Genomic DNA, 13281 nt, shown 5'->3' on the forward strand with positions numbered 1-13281 from the left:
TTCAAAATACAGTAATAGGCTTACTCTGATTTAAAATGGATTAGTTAAAGCACCAGAGTCTGTCTTCCGTTTTTGAGGACCCATCTTTTTTGGGGGAATTGTGGAGGACAAGGATGATCTCTGTGCACTTTCAAAACCCACTGGACTGTTTGTTGCTTTTCTTTCCTTTTCAACTCCAGCTTTCATTCTGAGGAACCTCACATCAAGTGTCTCTCCCATGGCAAAAATAATGTTCCAAGTTATCTAAGTTCCATAAAGAATATCATTTTGGATGCCACAAGCTTTTGCGTTTTCAAACTCTCAACCTCAAGCTGTAATTTTCCCCTGCCAGTTTTATCCTGAAGCTTTAAATTAACAACAGAAGAAACAAAAGAGAAGCTACATTTCTCTGATCTAGAAAATTTAGAGGAAGATGGGGAACAGATGAGAAAACTAGATCAGGAGAAGGAAGCCGCCACATTTTGTTTCTGTTAATCAAAATCACACATTCAGGGGAGTTCCCGTCATGGCTCAATGGTTAATGAATCCGACTAAGAACCATGAGGTTGTGGGTTCGATCCCTGGCCTTGCTCAGTGGGTTAAGGATCCGGCGTTACCGTGAACTGTGGTGTAGGTTGCAGACATGGCTCAGATCCTGTGTTGCTATGGCCCTGGCATAGGCTGGCGGCTACAGCTCTGATTAGATCCCGAGTCTGGGAACCTCCATATGTCACAGATGTGGCCCTAAAAAGACAAAAGACAAAAAAAAAAAAAAAAAATCACATATTCAAAATCCTCCCAGTAGCCTGCCCCAAAAGATCAAGCATCAGAGGGGGCGTGGTGCACTGTCTAGCTGTCTGTAGGTCATAATGGAAGGAGTGACACTTCATATCTCAGCACTAGTTCAGAATCTATTTAGAAAGAGGACTACAGAGGTTTAAGCATAGCTTCTAACCAGTGCTTTAAAGGAAGACTTGATTTCTATTTTTAGTGACTAAAAAAGAAGGAAAATTTAGCCCATATGCCATGACTTGTTCAAATACCAACATATCTGAACATACCAACATATTTGAAATGACAATAATAACTGTTTCCATAGCAAATATGGTACACAAAAATAACAGAGTTTTGCTTTGTTTTTCTGAATGCTATTTGGAGCCAGTTTTGTTTAAGAAGCTAATCAGGACCAATTCACTTAGTTCAGTTGCTTAGAGCAGAGGCTTCCAGATGGGGATTTCACAGAGCAGTGAGGTTCCCAAATGAATGAAGAAATACATGAACTGGAGAGGAGGGAGCAGAGGCTTAGTAACTTTTCATTTCTCTGAATGAGGAGACATAACCCTCGACCATCATCAATCATCACCAGAATTTCATAAAAGAAAAGATGTTTTTAAGAGAAAAACATCAGGAAGGGAATAATCATAATAAAAAATAGCCCTTCAGAGGAAAAAAAAGTAGTTTGAAAAAATTACATTTTCTCAGTATAAATTCTAAGAAAACATAACAGACTAGTATTAGAAACCAGTGGAAACCACTTAATATAATATAGGGGAATTTTTAATTCCCATATAAGCTAGTTAAGTTATACTGATTGGTTTCATGGCCCCAGAATGTCTGTTAATGTGTATTTTCTGTTATCTGTTAATTTACTGATTCTCCTATTCAATAAGGGAGTTCCCGTTGTGGCTCAGTGGTTAACGAATCTGACTAGGAACCATAAGGTTGCAGGTTCGATCCCTGGCCTCGCTCAGTAGATTAACGATCTGGCATTGCCATGAGCTGTGGTGTGGGTCACAGACGCGACTCAGATCTGGTGTTGCTGTGGCTGTGGTGTAGTCTGGCAGCTGTAGTTCCTATTGGACTCCTAGCCTGGGAACCTCCATATGCCATGGATGTGGCCCTAAAAAAAGCAAAAAAAAAAAAAAAAAAAAAAGACCTCCTGTGGTTGTGTTATATATTAGGCACTGATAGAGCTTATGAAGCAAAATACGGTTGTCTCTGTGGTCACAGAAAATTTAATTCAAGACAAAACATGGCATACAGGGGCAAAAACTCATCAGGGAGGACAGGAGTGGGGAGGGAAAGCTTCTGGAAGAGGGGGCATTTGTTAGTTTGGTGGAGAGTGTTACAGAGGGAGGTTAAAAAAAAAAATCAGGAGTTCCCATCATGGCACAGTGGAAACAATCAGACTAGGAACCATGAGGTTGCAGGTTTAATCCCTGGCCTCGATCAGTGGGTTAAGAATCTGGCATTGCGGTGGCTGTGGTGCAGGCTGGCAGCTGTAGCTCCAATTCAACCCCCAGCCTGGGAAGCTCCATCTGCCACGGGTGTGGCCCTAAAAAGCAAAACAAACAAAGAAACAAAAAACATCTGAACCGATAAGCCTTGGAAAGGATGACACGTCTTGAAATAATTAGGCTCCATATATATTGGGGAAATGCACCCACACCATATGGAGGTTCCCAGGCTAGGGGATGAAATCAGAGCTGTAGCCGCCAGCCTACGCCACAGCCACAGCAGCGCTGGATCCTTAACCCCCTGAGGGAGCCCAGGGATCGAACCTGAGTTCTCATGGATACTAGTTGGGTTCATTAACCACTGAGCCACGACGGGAACTCCCGGGACAGGTCGGTTTACAGAGGAAACTCAGAGTCAGGACAAGTGTCTAGACCACGTCTAGTAAAGCCAGGCAGATCGAGCAAGCAGGCTCAAGGGTTGTAGGCACTTCTGGCCTTGAAATCAGGACCCATGAGTTTGAGTGTCAGCTTTATTCTCCCCAGGAAACCCTGCAGAATTATTCTCTCCAGGCCTCTATTTTCCAGCTGTAAAATGCGTTCCTCTTTTTTTTTGGCCACACCCACAGCACACAAAGGTTCCTGGACCAGAGATCAAACCCACACCATAGCAGTGACCCCAGCTGCTACAGTGACAACACACTACACCTTAGCTCACTGTGCCACAAGAGAACTCCATTCCAGCTGTAAAATGCAATCAATACCTCTATTGCATGCCATTTTATTATCAAATTAGATAAGATGCCATATGTGAAAGGCCAAGGATAGTATCAGATAATAGATTCTGAAATCATTAAAGGCTGCTGGCTGTGGATATTTGTGGAATCATCAAAATTCAGGTTGAGGGAGATTCTCCCATTAACCTGTGGGCTCAGAAAGTGCAAAGCCGTGGGAGCGGATGAGAGGAAAAGGAAGTGAGAGAGATTTGGGCTGCATGGAGGAAGGGGAGTGGAGAGGAGGGCTCCATCTTCTCTATTTATGGATACATGGGTTGCTTCCATCAAGAACTTGATAAAAAGGGAGTTCCCGTTGTGGCCCAGAGGAAACAAATCTGACTAGTAACCATGAGGATGTGGGTTTGATCCCTGGCCTCGCTCAGTGGGTTAAGGATCCAGCGTTGCCGGGAGCTGTGGTCTAGGTCACAGACCCCGTTCGGATCCCACGTTGCTGTGGCTACAGTGTAGGCCAACAGCTGTAGCTCCAGTTGGACACCTAACCTGGGAACTTCCATATGCCGCGAGTGTTGCCCTAAGAAGCAACAACAGCAACAATAATAATAATAATAAATAAAATCTAGACTTTGATGACATAAGCAGCAGAACTACTGGATTTACCCACAAGCAGCTGCATTCTTCTAGTTTTGCTTTGGTCCCTGCCTTCCTTGGAGGACCCCAGGTCCTGCTCTGTAACCTCTCCTAGGCTTTGCGCACAACCCCACCGCAAAGCTTTCTCGAAATAAAAAGGAATTCCCGCTCTAAAGCCCGAATGCTAGTCAGCCAACTGATTTGACCTTCAGCGTCACCCTGGTCAAGGACACAGAAGCCGTCCTTCCATTGTGGACGGCTGGCGTCGGAAGTCAGACGTGGCGTGACCCCGTCCTTTGTTTCACAGCAGTGGCAACAGAGAGCAGACAAGGGACATGTATTCCCTCCAATCATGTGGCCGAAAGGGACTGGACCCCAGGGTCCTCACTCCCAGACCAGCGTTCTTTCTGTGACCTCCAACGTCCTTACCAGCCTTCAAAGATTCTAACCATGATGGAAGCTTTGCCCGGTACTGGAGACTTGGGGACCAAGGTTTGAGGAGGAAGCAGATAAAGGGAAACTGTCTTAGGGACCTGGGAAAGGAGTGCTGGTTCATTGGAAACAGGGCCAGGCTGCACGGCTGGGTTCAGACACTGACTCACAGCACGGCGCTGGCGAGTTTTGTGGCCTCCCCATGTTTCAACAGCCTCAGCGCCACGCTTGGCGCCAGACCACACAGGCCTTGCTGGGATTGTGAAGGTAGATGATGTAATCCTTATAAAACTCTGTGAGCTATGCAGACGAAAGCCACCCTGTGTCTAGAAAGGCTGGCGTGCCAGCTCTCCAGCCCACATTCTTCCACCCCAAGGTGGTTGATCAGATGCTGCTATGCTCCCTCCAACAGAGCCTCTCGTTGTCATCAGTTAGCTAAGCATTAGGGGTTTTTCCCCCTTGATCATTCCTTTTCTGTGTGTGTGTGTGCTTTTTTTTTTTTTTTTTTTTTTTTTTGGCTTTTCAGGGCTGCACCCACGGCATACGGAGGTTCCCGTGCTAGGTGTCTAACTGGAGCTGTAGCTGCCAGCCTACACCACAGACACAGCAATGCAGGATCGGAGCCGCGTCTGTGACCTACACCACAGCTCACGGCAATGCCAGATCCTTAATCCACTGAGCAAGGCCAGGGATCGAACCCACAACCTCATGGTTCCTAGTCGGATTTGTTCCGCTGCGCCACGATGGGAACTCCCCCTTGATCATTCTTAACCTGGTTGATTCAAAGGTGACTCATTCTAGTTCCTGCAGTTTCAAAATAACTTAAGGTTTTGACTGTTTACTTAAGTCCTTCATACCTTGGTTTCTCCATTTGCCCAATGAGGAAAATAGGGCTGTATTGAGGGTTAAATAAATTAATGTATGTGTGGCAAATCGACGACACCCCAATAAAACTTTAAAAAGGAAAAAAAAAAAAAAAGGAAGTTCCTGTTGCAGTTCAGCAGGTTACGAACCCAACTAATTTCCATGAGGATGTAAGTTCGATCCCTGGCCTCTCTCAGTGGGTTGATGATCCTGTGTGGCTGTGGCTGTGGTGTAGGCTGGCAGCTGCAGCTCCAATTCGACCCCTAGCCTGGGACCTTTCACATGCCGCGGGTGTGGCCCTCAAAAGCCAATCTATAAATAAATACATTTTTAAAAATAAAAAAGGGAAAAAAGAGTTCATGTATCTGGAACAGGGCCTGATACCAAAAAAGTGTGTAATAAGCATTAGCTATCATTCGTATAACCAACTGAATGTGGACATATGAACGCACGCATTCAATTAAAGAAATAACATGTGTTCTCACCCTAGTGCTCCATGGTTTAGTGTTTGTTCCGAGGTGACACTGAAGATTTCAGCAGGTGAAGCAGCAAAGCTTCTAGCCAGAGGAGATATCATCACGGCCGCAGAGGAGAGCTGGGCTGCTCAGCCCAAGGATCTCTCTGTCTTCCTGTTCGAAATTTGCTTTCTCATCTGTCTTATTCGACAGTGTGTCCTCAGGACCGGGGGCCTCAATCAGTATTGGCTGATGAATGAAAGCTTTTATGAATCTAACCCAAGACAGTGACGTGGAAGATGATCCCAAAGAAGGAGAAGGGATCTAAACTTTCTTTCTTCTTCTTTTTTGTCTCTTTTTTTTTTTTTTTTTTTTTGCTATTTCTTGGGCCGCTCCCACGGCATATGGAGGTTCCCAGGCTAGGGGTTGAATCGGAGCTGTAGCCACCGGCCTATGCCAGAGCCACAGCAACGCAGGATCCGAGCCGCGTCTGCAACCTACACCACAGCTCACGGCAACGCCAGATCGTTAACCCACTGAGCAAGGGCAGGGACCGAACCCGCAACCTCATGGTTCCTAGTCAGATTCGTTAACCACTGCGCCACGACGGGAACTCCTCTTCTTCTTTTTAGTCGTCTTTTAGGGTCACACCCATGGCAGCATGTGGAGGTTCCCAGGCTAGGGGTTGAAGCAGAGTTGCAGTGGTCGACCTATGCCACAGGCACAGCAACACAGGATCCAAGCCCCATCTGTGACCTACACCCCAGCTCAGGGTAACGCCGGATCCTTAACCCACTGAGCGAGGCCAGGGATTGAACCCACATCCTCATGGATCCTAGTTGAGTTTGTTACCACGAAAGGAGCTAAACTTTTAAAACAGAGAGGAGGAGGAGTGTACACGTAGGAATAGTGTAACTGTTGCCTGATGGATGGATTCCAAGCCTGGAGATAAAAAGCAGAAGGATATCTGTGCGGTTGGACAAGCTGGCCCTGACAGTCATTGGCTTTTGTTTCTGTTTTTAACCAAGTCGGGTATCTTAGGAAGGCAGCAGAGGGCATTTCTTTTGGACAGCGGTCCTCTGCAGAGATTTCCAGGTGTTAAAAGGGATCATTCTGAAGGTACCACAAAGACACCCTCTTCGAGTGTCTGTGGCCCTGAAAGCAAATCCTTCTTCTTTGTTCTTGGGGTGTTTCTCTGTCCATAATAGCCTCCCACAGTGACCCCAAGTTTCACAGCCTCCCTGAAAGTAAAAGCTGCCCTTTGTGGAGGCATTTCCCGCCTCCTTTCCTACACACACGCCTCCGCTTGGCTCCCAGTTATGCCCTTCCTACTAAATGCATCACCGTTGAGTCAAAGGACAGGTCAGAACAACTGTCTCTGCTTTCGTCTCTTCCTCATCATGTTTGTTTAGGTTGACATAGTTTTCTTTTCCTTTTTTTTTTTTTTTTCCTTTTTTAGGGCCATACCTGCTGCATGTGGAGGTTTCCAGGCTAGGGGTCTAATGTCAGCTACAGCTGCCAGCCTACACCACAGCCACAGCAATGCCAGATCTGAGCCGCTTCGCAACCTACACTGAAGCTCACAGCAATGCCGGATCCTTAACCCACTGAGCGAGGCCAGGGATCGAACCCACAACCTCATGGTTCCCAGTCGGATTCGTTTCCGCTGAGCCACGATGGGAACTCCGTGTTTAGGTTGACATAGTTTTCAAGAAAATTCAACAGGCATTTACTCAGCACCCATTGTGGCCAAAGCACTGTGCTAGGTCACAAGGCCACACGGAGTTGGTTAGGTGTGGTTTCCCACCTGGCGAATCTTGCACTGACTCACAGGTGGTCACAGTGACTGTGAAATGTTTCAGCATCTCTTTTCAACCTTTCCAGGCTATAGGTTTCTCTTAGGTTGACCTGTCACTTTAGACTTGAAGTTGAACTTGAGCTTGAAGATGAACTTGAGTACCTTGGTCTCTAAGAAACCTACCTGGTCCCTTTACTTGGATGTCCCCTCTGAACTTTACATTCTTGATCTCACTTACCTCTTTTTTTTTTTTTTTTTTTTTGTCTTTTTAGGGCCACGCCTGCTGCATATGTAGGTTCCCAGGCTAGGGGTCGAATTAGAGCTGTAGCCACGGGACTATACCACAGCTCACAGCAACGTTGGATCCTTAACCCACTGAGCAAGGCCAGGGATCAAACTCACGTCCTCATGGGTGCTAGTTGGGTTGGTTAACAGCTGAGGCATGATGGGAACTCAAGCACTTACCTCTTTTACAATGTATTCTGTTTATTTATGTATATGTCAGCCTCCATAATCTGAGGAGGCAGCAGGTGCAGGGAAGGTACCCCAGGAGCCAGAAGACTTGTGCTTGTTTCTGAAGCCAGACTCAGACATGAATTCACCATGAAATCTTGGCCATGCAGCTTAATCTCTAGAACCCTTGGTCCTGTACCTAGAATCAGAAGATTATAATAATGCCTATTTCACAGAATGGATGTGAGAATTAAGGTAGTTATCATATGAATGTGCTTTGTAAACTATTATCCACAGGCTAATTTTATTATCCCCTAAAGGATCTAGCAAAAGGCCTTGCCCATAAAAAACATTTTATTTTATTTCATTTTATTTCATTTTGCTTTTTAGGACTGCATCTGCCACATATGGAAGGTCCCATGCTAGGGGTCTAATTGGAGCTACAGCTGCCAGCCTACGCCACAGCCACAGCAATGCCAGATCGGAGCTGCACCTGTGACCTACACCACAGCTCATGGCAATGCCGGACTGTTAACCCACTGAGCGAGGCCAGGGATCAAACTTGCAACCTTATGGTTCCTAGTTGGATTCAAAGACATTTTATTAATATCCATTCAGTTATTGAAAAATGTGGTATATTATTCTTCTCACTCGTATTCTTTTCCTGGCCCACACTGTTAATAGGCTTTTCTGAAATGCCCTACTAGGTTCATGGGGGAGTATTTGTAGGGATCAAAGGGGCTTGCTTGCCAGTGAGACTGCCTTTTTGGATAGTAGGGTCCAAACACCTTCCCACCCACCATCATACTTTATAAGTCCTGCTCCTATCTTAATTGTATATAGTCCCAGATAAGCCCTAGTAGTTAAAACATAGACTTGGAGTTCTGGGTTCAAATCTTGGGTCGCCCTGCTTGCTAGTTGTGTGATATGGGCAAATTTTCAAATTGTTCCCAACTTTATTATTCTTTTTTTTTTTTTTTTCATCTGTGAAATGAAGATAGCACAGGATTGGATAATGATTAAAACTAGATAATTTTGGAGCTATCTTGTGGTGCAGTTGTTAAGGATCTGGTGTTGTCACTGCATGACTTGGGTTGCTGCTGTGGTGAGGGTTTGATCCCTGGCCCTGGAATTTCCACAATGCCATGGTTGCAGGGAAAAAAAAAATTTAGATAAAGTACTGAAAGGAGATTGTGCAAGGAGTTAGTGAGTTAAATAAGCTCAACAAAGGAGAGCTGCACTAATATCCACCCTTTGTTCCTGTACATTCATTGAGCAACTACTATGAGTTGGGTGCTATTCAGGTGCTAGAGAGACACTGTCATCCTGGGAATGACAAAGTCATTGATGATGGTATAAAGGCGCAAGGGCTGGGTCAGAACAACTAGGTGCTCTGGGGGCACCAGGGGAGCACCTCCGTAAGAGCCTGCTGGGCACGGTATCCAGAGATGTCACTGAAGGCAGGAGGCGATTCCCGGGAGAGGCTTGCAATCCAAAGGGACAGAAGGAGCCCAGTGGGCCAGGACGCATAAATAATCTGAGAAAATGCCCCAGTGGGAAAACGGAGCAGCTCAGACAAAATGGAGCCATAAGGGTTTGTAGATGCCGGATCTTGCGGTTTGCTTTGTGAAGGGACTTAGGCTCTGTTGGGGGGGCACGATGGCTGTGCCCCCTCCCTAGGGAGGACATTTACGTGAGGAGCATGGAGTTGAGAAAACTATCTCAAAGTCAGGAAACTAATTCAGGTGTGGAGCTTCCCAGATCCTCAATCCTGGTCAAGCCCCACGTGTGACTTGCCTCTACAACCGTGTGGTCAGCCAGCAATCGCACCCATCCTGGGGTGACATCCAGGACTGCATGGAATTCCTTAGGCACGCCAGGTTGGCAGCAAAGTGCGTGTCATCTAACCGGCACCTTGATAAACGTCAGTTCTCCGTGCCTAAGCATTGTGTCGCTAAACCACGAGCGCTACAGCGAAGCCGGACCGCCCCCCCCCCCCCCCCGCCACTTGCTCCCCGCCTCTTCCAGCCGGGTCAGCAGCCGCCGCACGCCCAGGCCGGCCAGGATGTGCACTCGGGTGGACAAGGAGCGCAGCCGCGACCACTGCGCATGCTCCACGGGCGGGCCGGACCGGCCGGGCGGCGGGCGGGCCGGGCCGAGAGACAGCGCATGCGCAGACCCGCGCCCGGCTCCTTCCAGTGCCGCAGCCGGAAAACCGCAGCGGCGGCGGCTGAGGCGGCGACCGCGCGGGCTGCCGCAGGGGGAGCACCCAGCAGGGCTGGCCGGGCGGGCCCGAGCACCGGGCTGACGGCGTCCGCGGGGCGGCGGCGCGGCGGGGAGTCCGCGCGAGGAGGTGCGGCCGCCGGCGCCCGCGCCTCAGGGACTGAGGCTGTCCGCGGCCCCGCGCCCCGCGGCGGCTCCGGCTGCGCGGGGTGGGGGCGCCCCGAGTCCCGGGTCGCGGCCCCATTGAGCCCCAAGGCCGCGCTCGGGCCGGCGGGCTCCCCCGAGGGCAGGGCCGGGAGCGGGGGCGGCGGGAGGCGGCGCGATGGCGGGACGGCCCCCGCGACGTGACCGCTGAGGACGCCCCCGCCGCGCCGGGCCCGCCGCGCGGAGACAAAGGGGAGGCGCCGCTGGCACGCGCGCTCGCGGGAGGCTCGCGGGGCGGCCGGGACGCGGCGCCGCCACCTTCCGGGCCAAGCGGCCTGGATCCGGACCCCGACCCCGCCCGCGGCCGGCCGCGCGCCCCTCCCCGGCCGCCACCCCGCGGCCGGCGCACCATGTGAAGGGCGGGCCGGTGCCCCAAGCGCGTGGAAGATGGGGGATGCTGCAGACCCCAGGGACGCGAGGAGGACGTTCATTGTTCCGGCCATCAAGCCCTTCGACCACTATGACTTCTCCAGGGCCAAAATCGCCTGCAATTTGGCCTGGCTGGTGGCCAAGGCCTTCGGGACAGGTACGTGGTCCTCTCCCTCCCCCGCAGGATGCGCGCATCCCGGTTTTGTCTCCGGTCCCCAGGTCCCCTCCACGCGTGTCCTCGCACAGGCTCAGGGACGCAGTGGGACACTGGAAGGAGTAAAAACGAAGGGAATAAAGCACGTTTGGTCTTAACCCGAGATCCCTCGGTTTGGGCAGGTGGGATATGGCCGGATTCCTTTTATTGGTTAGCAAAAGTGGGTGGTTTGTTTTTTTCTTCCCGGTGAGCGAGATTTTGCCATGTTTTTACATCGGGTGGTTTTCATTTGTGGTATTTTTCCCCATTGTGCTGCATTCATTTCCCCCCCAGTCATAACATTACACCACCGAGAAATCTGAGTTGGTTTCGTTATTACTGGAAGAAGGTGGATGGCACCCAGCTCCACATTGATTTTGACATTTGTAACCATGGCTGCGATTCAGGCTCCGTGACTGTGAGGTGGCCTCTGTGGAAGGGCAGCATTAATTTTTGTTGTCTTTCTGTAAGCCTGTGTCCTCTCGTCCCTTTCAGGCTCTATTAAAGGGGTCATTTAAAACCAATGTTTGGCTTGCGGGCTGTCTGTTGTCGGCTGCTCTTTTCTTTCCGTGTTATCAGGCATGTTCCTTTTTCCAAACATTTTTGGCTTCATAAATTAAGAGAAACAAAAACTCCCTCTTGTGGGATTTTTCTTTTTAATGAAAGAGTTTTTTTGAGGGCACATACTGTTGACACAAATTGTATAGTGCAGCAGCCATCAAAAAACACTCCCTCCATTACCCAGTCTTTGCAGAATAACAGGAAAAGGGCCTCCTGTTGTAATTCCTTAGCTGTTGCTTTAGGAGCCCATGTTGTGGAAGCTGGAGAAAATTAGCTTTTCATTTGGAGATGCTCCCGGAAGGTAATTTCATCGGATGACTTTGAGTCATTTTGTAAGATTTCTATGCCCTGCTTAATACCATTTGGATATGTAAAATATTTATTGGCATTTAGTATTTACAGACTTTTCTCCAGATGTTAAATACAGTTTTTGGCAGTGGGGAGAGGACGTCCAATTTTAGGACCAAGAAATATGTGGGTAAATGGTTTCATTCGTTCTTACTGTTTCAGCATATACAGCTGAGGACATTATCAGGACTGCATGTTTAGTTACCCACCAAATGAATCTCAGTGTTTAGAAAATTGTTTGAATTAGTTTTGAGGGAAACTTCATGTTGCCTTGATTTTATGTTTTTGGCAGCTTTTGTCTTATTTGAATTCTCATGCTGTGATATTGAAGTAGAAAGATGTTCAAGGTTTTAAAACTGTCATCAGGAGTAAATATAGCCAAACCATTTATTTTAAAATAATTTAGATTTTAAAGATTTCTTCGGAAATACATATGCACAGTAACACATGGGAGCACACACCAAGTGTTAGTGTGTGTTTTTGTTTCCTGGCACCCCTGATCACAGCAGTGAAAATAATAGATTTTAGTCTCAGCTTAAGCATCATGCTAAAGCTAATATCCATTTAGAGGAGCAGTGGAAGCTAGGTAAGGATGTAGAAAAGATGGAACATGATCTCTGTGGAAAAGCTCTGTGTACAAAATGGAAGGGCAGAGGGAATCGCAGAAATAATTTTTCTTTCTGAAACTGAGGAAGCTTACAGTACACATGGCACAGCGTTGGCCTAGATTCCCAAAGGGTGCTAAGCAGAACATGGCCAGCTCTGTGGGGACGTGCCAGGCAAGCTTACTGGGCTCTGGACCCTGGACGAACACGCATTGAACACACTTGGAGAAAAAGAGGCGTGAAGAGAGCAGCGTTATCAGTGGAATGTGCTGTGGGCCAGCGCCGTGCTTGGGGCTTTGCATCATGGGGTGCATTTGGGCTTCGCCCAGCTCCATGGTGCAGGCAGTGGGGTCCCCACTTAAGCGAGCACCCTGGTGCAGAAAGCTGCATTTTTAGCCAGGGCAGATGTGAGCTTTGATCGCCTGACTCCAGAGGGTCTGGCGTTGGTGGAGGCAGGGCCCGCCGCTTGTGTGCCCCATGCTTGAGACATGTCCCTACAGCAGCCCTTGGGCAAGGCGGTGCTCTTGTTCTACAGATGAGAGAGCTTGTGCTGATGAGTTAGCTCAAGATTAAACATCTGGCCAGTGGTGGAGCCTACAGGCCAGCGCAGGTCACTCTGCCTCTGAGGTCCACTCCTTACACCAGCCTGCAGAATCATCCGTTTATCTGCACATGTGAGGAATGTGCACGAGGTACCTGTGAACAGGCTTATTTATTTACCGCTGTTTAAAGAAGAGGCAGGTCTTAGTCTCAGATGGTTTGGATGAACCTCATTGGTACCTCGATACACTTGCCTTGGCAGCAGTTGGAATGCATAGATGTCATTCAAAATGGAATGAAAAACAAGCTCAGACGACCTTAAGAAAGGGACTTAGTAATAAGAAATAATATGATATTCAGAATGTTATGTTTGTACATTTGTTTATTTCTTCATCAACAGTCTGAAACTTTGAAAAAATACACATTTGTATGGCGTGAGCAGGAAAAAAGTGGGGTTTCATTTCTCTTGATGTAGATTTTTTTTTCCCTTTGCTACAGACACGGTTCTATGGCAGATGTGAGTAGACAGCATATCTCAGAGGTGTTGCCTAGTGGGAATCACTTGATCATTTAGAACAAACTTAAGTTAGGACTTCCTAAAATCACTTCTTTAATGATGACCTACAGCGTTTTCAGGCACCAATGTAGTCTTTTTTGTG

The 13281-nt window shown here is 48.2% G+C and overlaps 1 protein-coding gene across 1 annotated transcript in view; it reads left to right on the top strand.

The window, feature by feature from the left end:
- CAMSAP2 (calmodulin regulated spectrin associated protein family member 2) overlaps positions 10294 to 13281 on the top strand; it is an 84866-nt gene continuing 81878 nt past the window's right edge. Inside the window, 1 exon segment of the mRNA XM_021064501.1 lies at positions 10294 to 10532. Coding sequence (XP_020920160.1) covers positions 10394 to 10532 — 139 coding nt within the window. The 5' untranslated portion in view covers positions 10294 to 10393.

This window comes from Sus scrofa, chromosome 10, assembly GCF_000003025.6.
Source record: "Sus scrofa isolate TJ Tabasco breed Duroc chromosome 10, Sscrofa11.1, whole genome shotgun sequence".
Taxonomy (NCBI): Eukaryota; Metazoa; Chordata; class Mammalia; order Artiodactyla; family Suidae; genus Sus; species Sus scrofa.